Here is a 20552-nt window from a genome sequence, read left to right on the forward strand (position 1 = left end):
GTCCCCCACAGGAGGCTAGATGGGTCCACCTCAACTGGCACCTGCCCAACAGCCACCAGCCAGCCACAGAACCTGCACACACAGAGAGAGAGAGAGAGAGAGAGAGAGAGAGAGAGACAGAGATTGGTGTCCTGAATGACCAAGTTATAGAGTTGGGAAGTGAAGTAATTCGTGGACTGAATTGATGCAATTCATACCAAGCTCAACTTTAATCGGTTAAATAAGCCAAGGAGCTGAACTCAAGTTGGGCCTGAAGGACTAGTTAGTCGAGTAAGCACAAGCGTTTTGTTTCCCTCATTATCTTTTATGTGCCCACATCCTTTGTTGTTCTTCCCATAAATCCTGCTTGCTGCTTACATGTTTGCCTCATGAAATGGTTTCTGGTGATATCGTACTCCAGTTAGGCTCCTACGATCCTATAAGCTAAATCAGATTCACAATCTTTCTAGCTCAACTTCAAGTCAAACTTCTGCCAACCTCTTTATATGCAAATATCCGTCAAACAGTTCCTTTCTTTTTTGACTTCTTTCTGAGCAAACTGCAAAGCAATTACTCTTGGGGGTAAGGGCCAATCTTACAGTTTATTAAGAGCTGAGTTCAACTGAGGGAGCTACATAGGTGCTAAAAGAATTAATTGAAGTGAGCCCAAAACATGTCTGCATGTAGGTTTGTCCAACTCATTTTTCCTGCACCCCTTACCACTCCACATTAACTATTTCCAGGAAGCTGTGGTAAAAAAGTTGTGCAAAAAGAAATGTAGTACAAAGATATTTCAAGATCCACCAGCTGTGTTCATGACGCGTGGGACCTCATCTAAACCGGGCTAAAAAAAAAGGTTCTTCTGTACTAATCTCTATGAAAGATCATGTGATGCCGTTCCTTAAAAACAGTGGAACAAGAGCCAGATTCTGCTCAAGTTCATGAACATCTCTCTCTCTCTCTCTCTTTCTCTCTCTCTCTCTCTCTCCCTCTTGCCCAGACAAGAGGAGAGTCTGCAGGCGGACCACCATCCTTACGGCAAGAGAAGCAGAAGCAGGTGATGGTCCTCATGGGACTGGGGCCCCTCGATGCTATCCTGTCTGGGTCTGTCCTGACCCAACTCGATCAGGCTTCCGCCATGTTCACATACGTGTCCTTGCATCACAAAAGCATCCGCACAGAAAAAAAAAGTAAAAAACAACTGAAACGGACAAAGCGGAAAGGGTAAGGAGGAAGGACACAGAGGATGGTGATGAAAATACAATACCCATCATCGCATGCAGACGCTTCCCTTTCTAAGGTTACTGACGTATCTTGACAACAAAGTTTCGCTCTGCTGCCCACGTGACCGAGTCCCCACTAGGCGATGTGTTCATTTCTCTTCCACAAAATAAGAAACTGTCTATAGTTGCAGATGGGGAGAAGACGTCACACCCCAACTCGAAGATGTAAAGAACAGAACAGACCTTGACCGTCGATTCTCAGCAAGAACAGACGCCATTGAAGCAATCCGATAGGTTGGTGCAACAGAGCAATCCACCAGACGGCTGGTGAACAGAGTCAAGCAGTTGGTGATTCAGCTTTAGGATTACTGAACAGTGCTCCACTCGTTTGTTATATGCAGATTAAGCTGATCATGGGCATGGATGTTCGTTAGAGGTCCACCATCTAACGATGATCATTTTTTTTTAGGCAAAAGAGCAGAATTTGCTGGTCTTTTTTTTAAAGAAAATTTGCCATTTGCTTGAAGCGAAAGTATTCCTTGGATCATAAATGTTTATACTTATATTGTTTCATGCTGTAGCAGTACAGATGCATTAGGAGGCATTGATTTTCATGTTTCAGGAGGCCGGTGCAAGTACAATGATCTAAAATTGTATGATAATTGACTGAGAAAAACGAGTTTTGGGATGTGAAAGCCGATAAAAGAAGTGCTGAGTAAAAAGAGCTCCCTTTGGTTGCACCTATACGTGTCGTCGAATTCAAACACGCAGCTAAGAAACTTTCACGTGGGCAGGTAGATCTCAGCAATTTTAAAATCGATATACACAAAAGGAGCAGTTTCAGATCACAAGCAGCCGTAGTTTTAACATAGAATGACTCACTAAAGGCAGTGCTGGAGAGCTGGCAGCGAAAGATAAAGATTGTAACAGAAAATGACAGGAACCGGGCCTGTTAAAAGCAGCCAGGAGAAAAGATGTAGAGATGGGTGGTGACCTCTTGGGTCATCGTCCTTTTCGCTGCAGACATGAGTTCCTTCTCTTCCTTTGGAACGACAAATCCGCAAAAGAGAGACCATATGCCATTCAATTGATCGATGCAATGAAAAGAAGTCTCGGCCTCATCTTTCTGCGTCAAAGCCTTATCGTCTCTCTTCCTCAACAATTATTTCAAATTCTTCCCCTTGTTTTGAGCCACGTTACCAACCCATATCCTCTCATAATTGGTTCTTCTGCACTCTCTAGTCGCTAGTGGTTCTGTTCAGCATAATGGAAGAAAAAACTTCTACACACAACCAGTAAAAGAGGTTGAGTGTGTCACTTTCTGACTCGCCCCATTAAAGTCGGGTGATTCATCCACCAACTGAACAGTATTGAGAACAGTCTTCAATAACTGAATATCTCCAAAGATATGGTTGGCAATAAAAAAAGTTTCTGCTATTCCGTGGAGACGTGCACTCCCATGGTGACTGTGATCTCTCTGCTAGCTTGCCTACAGAGATGCTATCCACACATGTCGCGGCGCAGAGTTGTCTGTGAGTCTTTTAACTTTCAGCACGAGGATGAGGACGATACAGCAGCACATCTGGACCTACAGCCTACTGTTATCTCGGGGAGGTTGGACTGAAGATGGGAGCCAGAATCCGAAGACTAGATCTTATCTCGGCATTAGAATAATCTCCTAGAGAATCCCCACGAAATGGAATCTTATTCTAAAATATTACACCTTTCATATGTATAAGAAATTATGGATGCGAATGGGCTTTGAAAGGTCATCAGGCTGGAGGGATCATCATACGTCCATTTTCTCTACTTTAATTTGATCGAAGCTTGCAAATCACGTTCTCAAAGGCCTGTATATATAATATATATAAAGAGAAAGAGAGAGTTGTTTGAATTGTCCAACAGATATAATCATAATTTGCCATAACATGAGATCCGATTCCAATATCCAATCATCGAAGGAACTCAAAAACACACTAATGAATCCTCCATTCATGAAAAATACGAGTTGCATACTGAGTCATCCTAATAGTAATATTGTTAATCTTATATATATATATATATATATATATATATATATATATAGAGAGAGAGAGAGAGAGAGATGCATACAATAAAAGCAACTGCATTGATAATATCATGGTCAGCGTACAGCCTTTACAACAGCCAGGGAAAAAACCAGAGCTTTGGCCTTGATGAAAAAAACACAAAAACACCATTACTGGGTGTCATGGCAGAGCGAAAAGAAATTACTGCCAACATCAACGCCTCTCTCTGGCAAGAGAACCAAAAGGGATATAGCCACCAGAAAAGCTGCACACTGCATCAGATACCAACTAAACTTGACCCAGCATGGGGAACACAGCCACCATGAGAAACAAGCAAAATACCCGACTGCATAAAACAGACCCTAGACAGAACGGACAGGAAAGACCAACCACTACCAAGAAAATGAGAGGCATGGCCGAAACACCAGCAGCGCCATCATGGTGCCAACTGAGTGCAAAACCAAAGTCCCTGTTAAAAAAAGGAAAGAGAGTAATCCTTCACAAGGAAATGAAAAACTTTGGTGAATCTAAACAAGAAATGAAAAACTTGGTGATTCTATAAACAAGAAACTCTGTCGTCTGCCCAAAGCATCAACTCAACGTCGGTGCCAAGGAGTGAAACGGGCTGCCCTTCTTCAGTGAAAGGAAGGCACCCGTAAAAAACAGTGGAACAGAGTGCTCTCAGGAAACAACCAGGCTTCTCTTTCTCCTTTTCTTCCGCTACCTTCTTCTTCTTCTTAGTCTACTACTAGTACCACTACTACTAATACCACTCCATCGCAAAAGGCCCATTGAAGCAGACACCAAATAAATGAGCCCAAAAACAGCAAAAACCCAAAATAACTAAGGTGGTGAAGGAGGCATGAGAAATCTGCAAGAGGAACCAGTAAAAAGTCACTGAACCAGATGCTTGTTTCCCATCACCTCACGTTTCCCGTTTCTCATCCATTTCTCCAGATCAAGAGAGGATGTCACACCTCCACATCCTCTCCCCAAGCCATCCAACTGCTGTGTTGCTGATCGCGTTACAGTGCTGCAGGTTCAAGCCCACTAGGGAACCACTCAGGTTTCCCAACACTGGCAAGCTAATATCAGATACCTGTGAGCAGCCAGAGAGCGATAGGATCAGAAGATCTGGCAGCTCCTTTGTGCTCGAACGCAGGGAAACAATACCACGATCAGTGATCGAGCACCTCGACATGTCCAGGTCTTGCAGGAGAGGGCAGTTCATCAGAAGGGCCTTCAAGCTTACATCGGTCACCCTTCTGCAGCCACCAAGGTTCAGGACCTGCAGGCTCCCACCATGATGCATCACCAGACGGGTAACAGCATTATCTGTGAGGTTTTCGCACCCGTTGAGATTCACCTTCACCAGCTCACCTTCACAACTCTCAATGAAAGAGAAAAAACCCATGTCAGTAATGCCAGTGAGTCCGCTGAAAGCCACCTGCTGCAAGCGAGGGCAAATCTTCCCCACTGCGGCGAGGCCCTGGTCTCCAAAACCAGCGCAACCTTGGATTGTCAATGTGCGCAGTGAGTTGCAAAAAGGCAGCGGGTTCAGACACACGTTCTGATCCTTGATTCCCATGCACTTGATCAGGCTGAGGGTCTTCAACTTCGCTTTGCAGTGAGCAAAAGAAGTCAAGATACCAATCTGAGTGATCCGGTTGCATTCTTCCAACTGCAAATTCTCAAGCACCTGCGCCACTCTAGCAAATGCTCTCAACCCATTATCAGACAGAAAACAGCACCTTCGGAGGGAAAGGTTTTTCAACAGAGGACAGCCAACTCCAACAGCTTCAAGACCCACATCTGTAATCCCTTTGCAGGAAGACACAGTGAGAGTCTTCAGCTTTCTTAAACCGCGGGCATTGCCAAGAGCCCAGAACCCACGCTCACCCGCATTCTGGAGCCCCCTGAAGGACAATTCAGTCACTGATTTACCATAGTGACCGATTACTGCAAGCGAAACATCCGAAACGTTCACTCCCTGGAGCTTGATCTTTGCAAGGTTGGCTGCCAAGGCAACCAGACCAGCCACACCTTGATCACCCACAAGTGGGCAATCCTTGATACTGATGGACTGAAGGTTAACACAAGACCGGCCAAAAGCTTGCAGACAACTGTTCCCAACAAGCGGACAAGACTCCAAGGTCAAGGATGACAAGTTCCGGCATCTCTCTGCAATCGCGAGCAGCCCTTTGTCTGTGATACCTGGGCAATGAGAAATATCAAGCTTCTCTAATTGATGGCACCCTTCAGAGATCTCACAAAGTGATTTGTCGGTAATGGCGGACACGTTCCAGATAGAGAGAACCTTGATCCCGGGGCATCCTCGTGCGATGGCAGTGAGACCAACATCCGTAACGCCGCGAGTTGCATTGCTACCACGAATCAGAAGCTTACCTAGACCGCCGAGATTCGCAGTACCAATGGAGATGGCAGCAAGTCTAATGTCAGTGGCTTTCTTGCCTTCCAAGGAGCGCGAAAGATATCCATCATCGCTCCCAATTACCTCCTCTGCATCATCACCATCAACCTCGATAGTTTCAGGCGATTCTTTCTCGAGAGTCTCCTTTGGAAAGCCGGCATCCTTGTTGGTTGCAGGGGTCTCCTTTGTAGGGTTTACAGGACTGCAGTTGCGAGGCAGTGAAACGATCTCAGACCTGCGGATGCTGCTCTGGAGCGTGAGCCATCGCTTGGAGACGCAGGCGCAGGCGCTCCGGTCACGGATGCCCGCCACCCGCGAAAAGATCTCAAAGAGGCACTCATCCGGCAGGATGTCGATGGAAGGGACGATCTTCACAGGTAGTTGCTCTTGCTCTCTAAGGACGAAAGGGGCACTGATCCGAGCGCGTTTACGCTGCGGGCAGTAGACATCAACACGAGGGGAAGAAAACATGAGGCCTGAATCAAAGAAGTTCGGCTGGAAAGGGCTGCTGGCGCAGATGCTCTCATCTCCTGTAGTGAAACAAAATCCAAAAACAGAATAAGCAGTTTGTCCCATAAAACATAAAAGATATCATTGAAACAGGAAGACACGAAGGAAGCTAAACGAGGTGGATTCAACCTTATCAAGATTAAAGATAACATGTTCCCAACTAAGAGAAAGATGTTCAAGTTCCCCAAACACCTTCTACGGAGAATTATAAGATAATCTTCTCTAAACTGTTAATGTTGGCAAAAAGATAAAGAAACGTAGAAATTTCCACCTACTCTTGGAGTTGCATGGGGTATTCAGAATAACATTAAAAGGAATTTAAAAAAAAATCTCGAAAAGGTTGGTAGAAGAGAAGGGGAAAACGGAGAAAAAACAAATTCATATCGCCAACTTCAAGTAAAAGAAGAAACGCATGAAATGAAACATATCCTTTGAAGGAAATCAAAGAAACAGCAGCAAACCGAGATAATGCGTTATCTTAAGAAACGCATGAAATGAAACATATCCTTTGAAGGAAATCAAAGAAACAGCAGCAAACCGAGATAATGCGTTATCCTGTGCTTTCCGAGGCGTTTTGACCCAGCAAAGAAAGGCTTAAGAAAGAAAAACAAAAAAAACAAAAGGAGAAAGCGCAACCATTCATGCAAAAATAAGAAACAGCCACAACGAGACCTTCTTCAGAAGAAGAAACAACAGACGGGAGAGAACCGACCAAGAAAAGAATAAAGTGGAAACAAAACAAAAACAGAAGAGGAGGAAAAAAAAGAGGACTCGGAGGAACAGATGTCATACCGCTATACTTAACAAGAGTAGGCATAGCGACGTTGTGAACTTCTTCTGCAAGCCTGACACCACCACCAACCTCTCAACCACCCTGCAAACACCGCCGCAGACAACAGAAACAAGCAGCAGAAGAAGGTTCACAAACGCCTCTTGCAACAAGCCCTCCCGGAGCACCGACTGCATTACAGACCTCACCCGGAAGGGGAGGGAGGGAAAGAGAGAGAGCGAGAGAGAGAGAGAGATCAGAAGTATGGCTCGAGGCTCATGGGCCTTTGCCGCATCTCGACCCGACCCCCACGCCTAAACTTGAATTAAAAAGGGGAGAGGGAGAGAATATAGGAAGAAACCAGATCTGGGCTCAAGTACGTACAACAGATTTACTATTTGATCTTTTCTGGTTTCCTCCCTTTCCCTCAACCCTTCTTTCTTCCAGTCCCTCCCCAACAACCCCACTCTAAATACTGTAGATGATTATCTGTTTGATGTATATTCTAGACCCACTCTCTCTTTCTCTCTCTCTCTCTCTCTCTTTTTATGTTAACGAGCCCCCACCATCTCAAACACCGCCCCAGTTCAACGAATCTTCTTCTATTCTTCGATAACTCCAACACCCCTCAGCCTCCTTTCCCTTCCCTCTTTCCCGGATCTGAACTAAAAGACGAGACCCTCTTCCTCAATTTACACCTCTCTCTCTCTCTCCCCTGCCCAACATTTTCCTGCTCACATGTCACACGTCTCTCCTTGCGCCTCCCTTCGGCCGCCACGTTCCCCCTTAATTCCTCGCCTTTCACTTCCCTTTCCCTTCTTGACCGCCATCCCAATAATACAGCACCTGTGGCAGTGAAAAGAGAGAGCGAGAGGAAAGAAGGAATCGAATTCAAAGCTTTCTCTCTTCTTGCACCACGTACACGCTTTCAGGCGTTGGAATGTCTTTTGATTCTTGCACGAAGTAAATGGTCCACGCTATTCTTTTTATTCGACGTCTCCCTTTCCCCTCTGATTGCTCTTTCAGTAAACGAAAAGAAGTATTATTACACATCGCTCAGTTGATACCAAGTTCACCAATTAAGATCATTCATGTGCCCAAGCAGTGGTGCTGATACATTAATAGGGTGAAACTCTGGTTACCCGGTGTGCTCCACAGAGCGTGCATGAGATCCAATGATCCATACATAGCCGTTCTGCACTCTTTACAGGCTTGACCGATAAATGAGCGGGTCCCAGTAGTGTTTGACGCTGGGAAAAGACAACACAGGGATAACATCACCTGCAATTCATGCTGGTGCATTCCCGTGAAAGGTTTTATCCGGTTCTCTCTCCTCATTTGTTTACGGTTACTCTGATGCAAAACCAGTTAGCTTTCCTCTTCATACTTGTTTCTTAGGTCTTCTGACTTTGTGAGCTCGTTTTCTTCACTACCATCAACCATCTAATCCTTTGAATAGCAGTGGGATGCTTTGATTTAGTAGATTGTTGCAGTATAATGCCTCTGGTGTACTTAAGTTGATTTCAAACGTTTCAACTCGCTCTGCTGGTTCCAAGTTGGATACTAGCCGTCAAGAGGCAATAATCAGACAAGGGCACAACTAACCAGTCATACCTTCATCGACATTTGAGTAGCAGTTAATGTTTGACTGTTTCCAAGTCACAGCAATTAAATGTGATTCTGCAACCTAGAGGCCCTACTCTATCCTTTGGGAGGTCTCCTTAGCATGAAGTTCTGCCCTCAAAATTGGTGATGTGGGGCACCAAAGGAGGTCCTTACTGAAACATGAAAAATTGACACCAGTATGGCCACTCCAGCATGCTCATCTTCTCCGCCTCTTCATCAGCTTAAATGGCTTTCAAACAGTTGCACATCTGCTCATGGGACCAATTTGATTCTTGAGATCAACCTGCCAAACTTTTTTTTCATAATTTGGTCCAAGAAAACAACTTCGCAGTCCATGGCATTTTGGGTCAGCCTTGCTTTTCCTTTCCCTCCCTTCACATGGCATTAATTTTTTAATCTTCTGAAATATCGATCGAAGATCATTTTGACTACCATTCGAGATAGACAGATCTGTGTGAACGTCTACGACATCTGCAGGGACCCGACAATCTTTTGATGGGTCACTGGTGCAATCCTGTTGATGCCAGTGTGACTAAGACTTGTAAACAGCCATGTTCATGTGCTTAACCACTGACTTTCTTGGTGTATTATCAAGATGCTCTGTATTCATGTACATGGAATAATTATCAAGCATAGGGTTCATGCATCTTGAATGAACAAGCTACCAGCCACTGTACTTGCAGGAATCTGGCACAATCTAGATGAATGTGGGACATATGTATGTCTTCAATCCCCACAAGTACCACCAACTTAAATTAGAAGTCGGTCATATTTCAGGCTCAATTGAGAGTGCGGTCTTCCGTATCCAACTCCAAGCTTGCTAATTGTGGTAAAAAGTAGAAAGATTTAAATAATTAGCAGCCATCAACAGCTCCATCCACCGGTTAAAGTATTTGTCTATAGTTTTCAAGTAAAAAATGTCGAGAGCTCCACTATACCCAGAATATGCCTGGTTGGCATGGTCGACAAGACGCTGGATGCCTAAAGAACAGACTTGTGAAGTAGTCTTTGCGGTTAAAAATAAATATTACTATTGCAAACGTAATACTGAAGACACACACCAATAATTGGAACTCGGGGTGTTTCTATATTATCTAGGAAGCTAACTAATATAGCTTTTATATATGTCGATTATGTACTGCCCAGGAACTAGGCTTGAATACGTGGTTTACGGGGCATTTTAATTAATTCCCTGGATTTGAGATCGAGGCAGCGTGCTCGTATGTTTACCTGCAGATTTAGAGCCATGAATTTGACGTGATCTGGCAAATCCCTTAGATCTCTAGTTCGAGGGAGAGGGAGGGGTGTATAAACAATTCGTGAAGCAAAGATGCGCTGATACACATTCTCTTGTAATCTACACATATTTCAAACAAGGGATCCGAGATCCTTGCTTCTTGGATTTGAGACTCTGGGATCTAAGTTATCAGATCTCATATATCTGATACGATAACCGAAGCAGGCAAACACGAAGAGCCATATAAACAGTGTAAACGTTACAACGTCATGCAAAGCCATAAAAACCATGCATGTTCTAGTTTTCATCGAAAAGATATCATATACCACGACATAAAATAATGGATTTCATAATTCACAAAGAGTTGTGTTCACACACATAATATGCAAGAAGGAGCACTAATTGTGGTCCTGGACAATCATACATGATATGCCATCATCGTCTGTCCCCATGGTGCTTGCATTCGATATGAAAGGTGAACTTCAATCATTTAATCCTGCATTACATTATACAAATAAATTAAAACGGGCACGGACAAAGTAAAAGCTCGAAGACAAACTAATTTTGAATATTAAAACAGAAAATTTAGATTCTAATATATATCTTATATACATTTGATCTCCTTCTCATTCTGAACTGCATTAAAACAGCGGATTCATTGAAGGTCTCTGCCGCGAGGCTGATCAGGCAGCGGTGGGGAAAATTTTCTTTCGATTTGAAGGGATGAGAGAAGTTTCCCATTTATGAGAGGCGGTTGGTTTGGTCGAACAGGGAAGCTCGGGATCCCTGGAAAAAAAAAAAGAGGAGGAGAATGAAAAGAAAGGAGTGGAGAAAAAAATCGCTGCCCCACTCACCTTTTCCGGGTAATTAATATTCGGTGGCATCGTCACGGGAAGATTTGCGGAAGATTTCGAGTCCACCCGGCAAACATTCACATGGGAAAAGGGGTCCCCAGGGGAAGATTGTGGTGGGCCCACCTCCTCCCTCTCCGTCGTCCTTGTCTCTCTTTCTTTTGCGTGGTCCCCGCCTGGGTGAGATGCCAAAAAGGAGAGTGGTCCCCACGTGGGGCCCAGTGACCACCATGAGCTGTTCTTTTTTTGGAGGGTGAAGGGAGGGCCGCTCCGAGGGCCGGAAGGGTCGGGTTCTGCGTCCTCCTCCTTTTTCGTGTCATCACGCGCGATCGCCAAGGTGGCCCCACCACAAATATTTCGAACCCACATAACCATGTCCGTATACATATAATATTTTAATACTACGACCAGGAAATACAAGAAATATCTGATGATTTTTTTTATACATAAAATAATATTTCCTTCTTATGTTGATTCGACGGGCTATTTTAGAACTTGAAAACAAAAGAAAAAAAGACATATTTCACTTGTGATGATGTGAATGAATAATATTATACGAGCAATATGCTGTACGTGTTTATTGTATTGGCAAGATATTTATATTCCCATATGTTTGTAAACTAATGATGGGAAAAGACTTTGGAAGGAAGTTAAGGTTCTTGGTCTTGGCAAAAGCGGTTTCTGAAAACCGTGGGAGAAAACCGGGCACGTTGTCCTGTTCCAAATCTTTAAATTATTTGTTGGTTTAAAAAAATTGGATTGGTGCGGGTGCATGCATGTGCAGCTGTAAAAGCGTGTTACTTTGCAAGTACTTAATCATCTATCCTCGTACCCCCTTTCTCTTTTTTTATTATATATATATATATATATATGCTCACGCATGCACGCACACATACTTGTTTGTTTATTTATTCATAATTTTTGATAATTAAATTCATTTAATGAATAAGTAAATAGCTATAATAATATGTATATAAAAAGCACATGTACTTCAGTCACGAGTTTAGAATTTCAACATCAACCAAGAAAACGATCTGGCAAGACCTCCACATTTATTAGCTCCCCGCTTGAAAAATCTGACTGTATTTTCTTGCGATGAATGCGGGGAGGCCCCCATCGTGAAATAATTGCCGTCTCTCTCTCCCTCTCTCTTTCATGTGAGACGTACAATGGAAATTCCGGGGGCATGCGCGAGATGCAATGAACCCTCGATTTATTGAGCCGTCACCTTCCGCCATTGAAGGCCTTTCCCTCCTTTCTCTCTGCCTTCCGTTCTTGTCGCACCGCTTCTTGCCGAACAACAGGTCACGTTGCGTTGCCCGAGATCTTCTTAACAGTTTTCTCTTTCTGTTCTCGTGTGCAGAAGGAAAGACGCGAAGAATGAGAGAGATCAGAGGGAGGGAGAATTGATTTCTTTCTTTCCTGTCGAGTCCCTTTCGTATGTTACAGTCCTTTTCTCAAGAGCAGATTCTCAAGTTAATCTTGACCTTATGTGTTACATATACCTTCTTTTTCAGACACGTGCACATGTTCATCTTTCTCTTCCCCACATCATCATCGTCCACATAACACAAAGTTTGGACGATATCTTTAAGATCATATTTTACTTCTAACTATGCCTTAATCAAAGACACCTCTCTCTCTCTCTCTGATATATATTTTTTTAACTTTAGGCATCCGTAGAATGATACCTCCCTCCCTCTCTCTCTCTCGACGGGTTTGATTTTATTTTAATTTTAAACTGGAAGCATCCTTAAAACCCGGGGAGACGAATAATTTCTTAAAACTATTCCTGTCGTTTCGTTTTTATAGAAAAACTATGCTTGAAAAGAGAGCAAGTTGAGCTGTAAACACTAAAAAAGCATCGATTGTTAGGAACAGTACGTGGAAGAAAGTTCGCAGGAAACGTGCGGTTGTGGAGTGAACACGCGAGTCTCTCCCTTACTTGATGCGGTCATGTTCACGGGGTTGCACAAGATTTGTACTGCGAGCTATGAATCATATTCAGATAAAATGTTAAGATAATTTAAAAACTTCCAGAAATTAAAAGTTAACAATCAGAAACCCTTAAAATCGTTCATAGAATCGAATAAGTTTACCATCAGTTAGATTTGATGAACTGATTTTGACAGCATTGGTTGCAAAAACAGGGCCTGCCGTGGTGCATGACCCTGCGATCGTCAGTTCGAATCTTGACAATTATTATTCTATGGTGGTAAGAATGACGTGACATTCAAATTGAATAGTGATCCTACCACTTACATCTTAAGCAGCCATGAACTATGGAAAAGAAGACGGAAGAAGGTGAGATTTTGCCTCTCTATCTATGCACCTCAAGTGCACCACCTTATCGCTTTTGGAGCTTTCAGGAACCCATACTTGATGTTGATTGTATATAAGTTTCTCATGTATATATTATATATATAACCAAAGTATAACAAAATGTATAATACAAATACTAGGAACCACTTTTGAAAAACAAAATTCTTGTCCTGAAAAGCCTCGAGTTCTTAAAAGAGTGAGCGTGACCATGACGCTCGTCCCCGTTTTGCTGGGCGTCCACTATCATGTACTCGAGCCTTCGTGAATGTGGGACCCACCATCCCTGTCAATCGCTTCAGGTGGTCACGCAACCGCCCTGGAGGTCGCCATGTGTCCGCCGTGTGGGACCCACTCGCTGAAAAGCAGATGCCGAGAGGACAATGCCGAAGACTCTCGCTACCGGTGGGTCCCACAATTTGTATACGTGGCACGTAAGCATCCGATTGGAATGCTCAAACGGCGAGGCAGCCACGCAGCTTGAACTTGTAAAAGCAGGATAGATAAATAAACAAATAAATATAAATATAAATATATATCACAATGCAAAAATAATGGCCATTGGTCCATTATATAGTTGAATCAAATGCATTGATTTGTAAGAAAATCACGTTAAAGACGTGGTTTAGCAGATTCTCCAAAGATATGAACTACGCTCGTTCTTCTAATTTTCAGGATTTCATAACCTCGAAGTCCTGGCTTTGTCATTCTTGATAATAACAATTGATAACAAGATCCAAACTTTCCCAAATGACATCACATGGTTAGAATGCATCACAAAATAACTGCCTATGAAAATACAAAAATGTGGCATCTTAAGTTAATTCACGTGACTATCGATCCACTGCATAAACCAGTGCAACTTTGAACCAGGGAAAGAGACAGGCGCCTCAGCTTCATACATATCCATGAACTCTCCTAAAAGAAAAATGCATGCCCAAGATCAAGCCATTAAGTTACCACCTAGAAAGTTCGAATGGAACATAATGTCATTTTGGGGAGTATTCTTTTATGCAAGATGGTATATAAGTCTTTAACATGTCTTATATTTTCTATATTTAAAGTTCGCAGATGAGAGTGAACATAATTTTATTGGTATAAAATTGATTGCAGTGGCAAGAAAAAGGTCAATCTACGGTGTTTATTTATTTTTTTGTACATCCTTTTCAGCTGGCATTGGTTGGAGGCCAAGAGATAATTTTTTTTTCGATTTAAAAAAAAAACAAAACAAAAGCTGCTGTGGGCCAGTGGCAGCAGCACATATTCCTTTCACTTTAGTTTAAATTTGGTACAGTGCAGAATTCGCAGACAAATATGATCACGCCTGATCTGGATCAAATCTCGGGTCCAAAAACACCTTGGATCCTACGACGAGGACCACCCTCATCATTAGCTACCTAAAGGTAAAGGCCAATTTTCATTTAAGCTACAATATGTTTTTGGTTAATCGTATCCACGGGCCTCACCTTTTCCTTTTGCTGATAGGGGCCTCTCTTTTGATGACAATTGCCAAAAGGTTAGACACAAAAAAAATAGTTCACTTGCACTGCTTGCAGAAATGTGCATGTCTTCTTACCTTTCTTCTTTTCATTATATATGATCAACGCGGGTTTCATGACTACATGTCAACGGGTCATTTAACGAGACATCGGACCCATTCTGAACTCGTTTATCTGGGTTTGATCAAGAAAATGTAGTGCAATATGTGGTAATTGGATCCTGGTTTCCTAAACAGTTTGTGTTTGACTCTAAACCCAAATTTGAAAACCCGACTAGTTCCTGTTACAAGTAAAAATCAGCTCTTATGCTAATCCGATCCGATTTGGTTTCACACAACCAAATCTGTATCCGAACAAGATCATTAGATCATATCCAATTAGGTGACGAGCCTTGGGGATGCCTTAGTAGGAGCCCATATATCCTTACTTGGAGATGGAATCATGTGTACCTGAATTACTGCCGCAACTTTTAAAGGTAGTTTGGCAGCAGAAACACTATGTGAATGTTTTTTTTATGGAGAAGCACTCATTCACAGATTTTTATATCCGAAAGGTGCTCATACATACATATAACGGAGCAAATATTTGAAGCTGTTAATATGAAAATAAGGAAACATTGAAGGGTTGGTGTAGGCAAACTGTCTGTACCAGCCCACATGTGGCTCCACTACTGCCAAAGTTCTTGCATGTCCACACCTATTCAAAGGAGCAAAATATTAGAAGATTTTATCCATTTCACGGCAAATTCTTGCCAAAGGTTTTGTTGGTTTACAAACTATCAATGCGACATACCCCGTGAGCACCATCTGGCGTCCACAGTGCATCTTATGTAGAACAGTAGAAGTTAGCATTATATGAATCTATCCTGCCATGATAGATCATGGATTTTCTGTTATATTGTTGATTCTTATCTCTTGCTTTAACAACTTATGCATCTGGATACAATACATTGTTACATGCTTCATACACCAACTGCCACTAATCTGCATTATCACCTCTTGTAACATCAATATTAAAACTCCAAATGGATTCGCATTTGTTAATTATAGGCCGGATCGATGTGGAATTGGTCATATATCTTTATGAGTTAATGGATATCTTAATGGTCCATACGAGAGTTCCCAAGATATGAAATGGATATCACAAGTAATACAGGAAGCGGAAGAGACCAACAAGCTTCAGAATTTTGCTAAGAAGTTGGAACGAGTTTCCCCAAGCTTCTCACTCTTTAAGGGGAGCATCAATTTCAGTTTTCCAAACGTGCTTTTGGAATAGTTAGATTCAACTCTACGTATAAGTTTCATGCAACTATGTTGTAGACTCCCACAATCCAGACTGAGCAGTGAGCATGCGTCTCCTCATATTAGTGAATCGATCCGAACCGCGCGCCATTGTTAATCACAACATTTCATGAGGTGATCCACCAGCAAAAACTTTTTCTTCGTTATCTTAGTAAAATTCATCTGTGATATATAATACGTGATGAAGATGAAACTGGCCCTCTGAGTTCTCTTTCTTAGTATGATGTCAGCAGCAATTTGAACTTATCTTTATATATACAATGGTACGCATTTTTTCGTACAAAGTAACATCTACTATGTTGACTATCTTTTTTCCAAAAACATCTTAGTCACATCTAGAATGAGAGTTAATTCTTTCGCATGAAACTGAGGAGATGGGATATTTTTCGCACAAATTTTCCTGACTAGCCAATAATCTTGTGCTAAAACTTGCATATGCCATCTTGTTACCATTTTATGCCCTCTAGTTTTGTCAAAAATGTTTGTCATCTCAGTAACTCAATTGAGAGGGGGTCGCTCAGTGTGCATGATAGTTGCAGTGAACTTGGTTCTGAAAGGCTCTTTACTGCAGAAGTACATGAGGAAGTAATCAAGCTGTGAAGTAAAAAAAGATAAGTCAAAATATCGACTGATTATACTGGTGGCCTTTTATGAGCTAAAAGAAGTTCTCAGTGAGCGTTACTTATGATAGCACAGTACAAATCTTTGAATCCTTTTAACATTCAAGGGTCAACTTGATTGTGATGAGAAAAAGGAAAAAAAGGAGAGAACTAGAAGGGCATGAACAAATTGACTTGAAACGCCTCTGACCCAACAGTTTCAGTTGATTGATATACAGTTTAATGTTAGCTGACTTTCTGCTTATTTCTGTGCTAAATGCCAGCCTCTGCATTGTGTGTGTGTGTGTGTGTGTGTGTGTGTATGGCTGTGCTTTTCAATTGCATGGACTTTCAAGCTGCACTATCACTTCCAAAATGGTGGTTGATCAAGATGGTTTTCAAAGGCCTCCAAGTTGATGCCTCTGATCTTTTAGGGGCGTATGGTGTGACTTGACTCGATCCATACATCCACAAGTCAAATCACAAGGGCAGAAAAACTCATGCTGTTAAGTTCAAAAATCGTTAATTCAGAAACACTTTCACTTCATTCACTAGAACATACGGATATAAAGCTTCATCGGGGCTCGCTGTTTGTACACTAGCAAGACACACATGCACACGCGTATGACGCATATTCTTAATCTTTTCTGTACTTCATCTCATGCAGATGCATGCAATAAGCTACCTGACTTGTGGTTAATTAAATCACCTGCATGCTGGGCATGACTGAAAAAGAAGTTGTGTGCTAAGTGATTCAGAAGTTGTACTGCGGAAATATAATAGAAAACCCAGGAGGGAAGGGGGCCCCAAAGTTGTTGATGTTTTGGTGGAAAAAATCCATCTATCCACTATCATGGTAGCTTGGAATTGCCATCTCAAATCAAGAAAAAGTGGCACCCATAGTGTGATCTCAAATAGAGCAACTGTCCCCAGCCTACCGTGGGTTTACTATATAAGAGAAAGGGCTCTTTCCTACCCGTGTTAAAAATGCAATTCTCAGCAGATCGTCATAAAGATGTGAATGCATTTTGAGCAGCAGTACCCATTTGTGAAGAAAACAAAGATGTAAGATCTGGCTAAAGATTCAGTAGCTCTCACTATGGCTAGCTAGGGCTTAGGAGTTGCTTATAACGAAAGGTCACTTGGGTTCCTTTGCTTATGCAGACGCAAAACTTACAGAAACCTAAACGTCCCCAGTTTATAAGTGCTGCCAATCTTATATCACGAGCTTCTGCAGGCAGTTTAGATAGAGAGCGAGAGAGAAAGATTATGGAGTATACTCTATTATAGAAACTTTTTCTACATGATACCAGAAGCAACAGCTAATAACTTATCATGGATGGAACAGCTTATTACCACATCTGCATTTCCAAATAAGGAGGTAGTAGTCGCTATCAGCTGCTTGAGATGTCTTGAAGTGTCTTGCCTGGCGAGGAGTGATGACCAAGGTAGCCTTGCACGGCCAGCAGCGAAAACACTTGTTAAGGCATGTAGGAGGCCTGGAACCCAACACTGGTTTCTTCTCTCCAAACTTTGGTCCGGATGCATTGGGTGTTGATCCATCTGAGCCAGAAAATTAACAAGCACAACCGTCAGTACTTCAGGAGAAAGATTACAGATAGATAGGTCATGTATTGTCCTAGATTCCTAGTATTCCATCAGTGGAGGATTTTTACCTGATTTGGTGGGAGGAAAAGTGAGGGCCAAGAGAAGGAACGCCACTGTGATGCCTTTCCAAGTAAGGTAAGGTGCTGAGGAAGAAGACATCTTCAGGTTCATTCCTTTTTTCTTCTCTTAACTTGATTTTCTGTTCTTCTGAACTTTATACCAGGGGACGAGGAAGAAACGGTGCGGAAAGGAAGATCGTACACTGCAAAGATTTACTGATAAAGCAGAGGTAGAGAGAGAGAAAGAGAAGGAGAGAGAGTTGGGGGGTTTAAATAAATGAGTGATGGAAGAAAATGAGACAGAACTGTGGGCAGTTGCCGGAGAAGACGACAAATCGCTCCCCTTTGAGAATTGGGACAGTATCCCTTGTGACTAGTATGCATTGACTATGCTGCCCCCTAGGTGGGATCGGGTTAATACTGAAAATAATTAATAGCCATGATTTCCAACATCCACCGTCCATCATGGTGGATCAAGGGCCTGGACAACAAATCTACTTTTTAAAAGAATTTGACGTATTTGACGCGTCTAATGTAGAGGAGACTTGAGAGTCCCCATGGACCAAGCTCTCCATGAGAGTCAACCTGAGCATTTAAGATCTGTTCTCCCCTCTTTAAGCACTCAACCGACTGCCCCCTGCCTCATTGTGCAAAACAATGGAGGCTTTTGCAGAACCCCACGATTCTTTTTAGGAGTCCCAACAGAGCGTTAATGTCTGCAATATAAACAACTCTGAGAGCGTTAATGGATTTCTTGAATCTCGTTGATGGTTCCTAACACGAGGGGAAACATGCTTATAGCACACACAAACACTCGTTGCACTGTGCTTCTCAACTGCTGGAATTTCTATCCATCTTGCTCTTAAAAGCGGACTGCGCATTTGCAGCGACACTTATCGTTCCTGATGAAAAGTTTGATCCATGCATGCAGCGTTGGTTTAAAGGAAAAAGGAAGAAAGGAAACTCGAGTTCGAGTATAAAAGAGATATAGTGTTGGAAATTGCACCACAACATTGCTTTATGATTTTGATGTAGCTTTTTTAATAAAAAAAATAGCACCACCATGCTACCATCTTGTCGATTCGTTTAAAACATCATCACTGTCATAACTTTTGAGGTTCTCTTTGTAATAGTTGTGTACATGCCCGAATTACAGGCTTTTTTTTTTCAAATAAACAGTATGTGAGCATTTATAGATCGGATTGGATGCTTAACAATCGAAAGTTTCAGGATTGGCAGCAGGAAGCTTGGAGTTCAGACTCGACTTGTTTTTGTACGTAATTCAGTGAACTAATTGTGTGGTAATCAGTTAAGGCGTAATTATTTGATCCAAGTTACATCGTATCAGTCAGATCTTATACGGATAAAAAGATAACAAAAATATCAGCTATGCAAGAAGTTTGAGTCATTCAGTAGTGACCCATGAGATTATTTAGTGTGTTCAAGAACACTTTATAAAGAAGAACCATGCAAATGGTAGTCGTACCTATTCCGTTACAGAGTCAACAGTGCCTCTCTCTCGTTGGACTCGGTGTTTATCTTTCCTGAAGCACGGGTCAGATGATTTGTTCTTGTATTTTATTTGGTCTTTAATTAAAGGCAATGCAATGGCGAATGACTGGTAAACAAGAGGAGCAGACACCGAACCGACGCTGTTATGTCAATCAACAGTGTGCACATCTCTCCCATCCACATTGGAATCATACACCATAACGGGGCCTTGAAGAGCGTTCAGCACAGGTCAAGTCATGGAATTATATAAAGCGGCCTCAGTCACTGCTCCGGTTGATTTAGCCACAAGGAAAGTGCGTCATCAGTCATTGGCTTATTGCTCTACAAACAAGCAGTTTACTGTGAGTTGCAACTCTGCTGGCGAAAGAGAACTTCAAGCATGGAGGATTGGACCTTCTAGATCGAGCATGTTGGGCTGTCTTTGTCAATATGTTCAGAAGAGACCCAACAACAGCTCTTACCTACTGATCTAGACTTGGATTTGGTGGATCGACTTGAACTTCATACAGTCTCTCTCTCTCTCTCTCTCTTTAGAGAATAAAAGATTTTAGCTGTTTTTCAATTTTGTTCTTCCCTGTTCAAACTTTTTCAAATTCAAACTCTTCTGTTCTAATGTGTGGGCAGTATCCTTTACTACATCGGAATGGATAAGATATGAATTCATCATACCTGCAAATATCCTTTTACGAAAATAATATCAGTTTAGTGCAGAAATAAATTTCATGAGTTGAAACCTAGATTTTCCTGTCAGAAAATCCTAAATGTGGTTCAGAAGACCACATCTAAGTATTGATCAGTAGGTTTTTTAAGACTCAAACGATAGTTTTGAAAACTCTTATTTATCTACTCTTTTCCATTGTTCAGATCTTAAATAAAGGCTAATTATATATATATATATATATAGTTCAAAAGTAAAACGATGGTCCTTCTTCTGCAGACATAAAAAGTTATTTAAATATGATAAGCAGAACAGTGAAACAG

The 20552-nt window shown here is 42.1% G+C and overlaps 1 protein-coding gene and 1 long non-coding RNA gene across 2 annotated transcripts; both read right to left on the reverse strand.

Moving 5' to 3' along the window:
• Window positions 1-3311: 3311 nt before the first annotated feature.
• Window positions 3312-7618, reverse strand: LOC116255935 (EIN3-binding F-box protein 1-like). Its single transcript, XM_031632027.2, has 2 exons — window positions 6984-7618; window positions 3312-6211 (listed from the first exon to the last, which is right to left on the reverse strand). Exons 1-2 carry the CDS (start codon window positions 7006-7008, stop codon window positions 4209-4211), a joined length of 2028 nt encoding a protein of 675 aa, XP_031487887.1. The 5' UTR covers window positions 7009-7618; the 3' UTR covers window positions 3312-4208.
• Window positions 7619-10230: 2612 nt separating this feature from the next.
• Window positions 10231-10817, reverse strand: LOC116255581 (uncharacterized). Its single transcript, XR_004172899.2, has 3 exons — window positions 10678-10817; window positions 10436-10609; window positions 10231-10319 (listed from the first exon to the last, which is right to left on the reverse strand). It is a non-coding gene; the product is annotated as an uncharacterized LOC116255581 (long non-coding RNA).
• Between the last annotated feature and the right edge of the window lie 9735 nt (window positions 10818-20552).

The sequence above is a fragment of the Nymphaea colorata genome, chromosome 6 (assembly GCF_008831285.2).
Source record: "Nymphaea colorata isolate Beijing-Zhang1983 chromosome 6, ASM883128v2, whole genome shotgun sequence".
In the NCBI taxonomy this organism is placed as follows: Eukaryota; Viridiplantae; Streptophyta; class Magnoliopsida; order Nymphaeales; family Nymphaeaceae; genus Nymphaea; species Nymphaea colorata.

What these genes read in the sequence shown, in the direction of transcription:
- LOC116255935 (XM_031632027.2), bottom strand. Translation starts at nt 7,008, where the DNA reads ATGCCTACTCTTGTTAAGTATAGCG. An exon ending in TACTCTTGTTAAGTATAGCG is followed by an intron (nt 6,212 to 6,983) that starts GTATGACATCTG and finishes GTTTCACTACAG; the next exon opens with GAGATGAGAGCATCTGCGCC.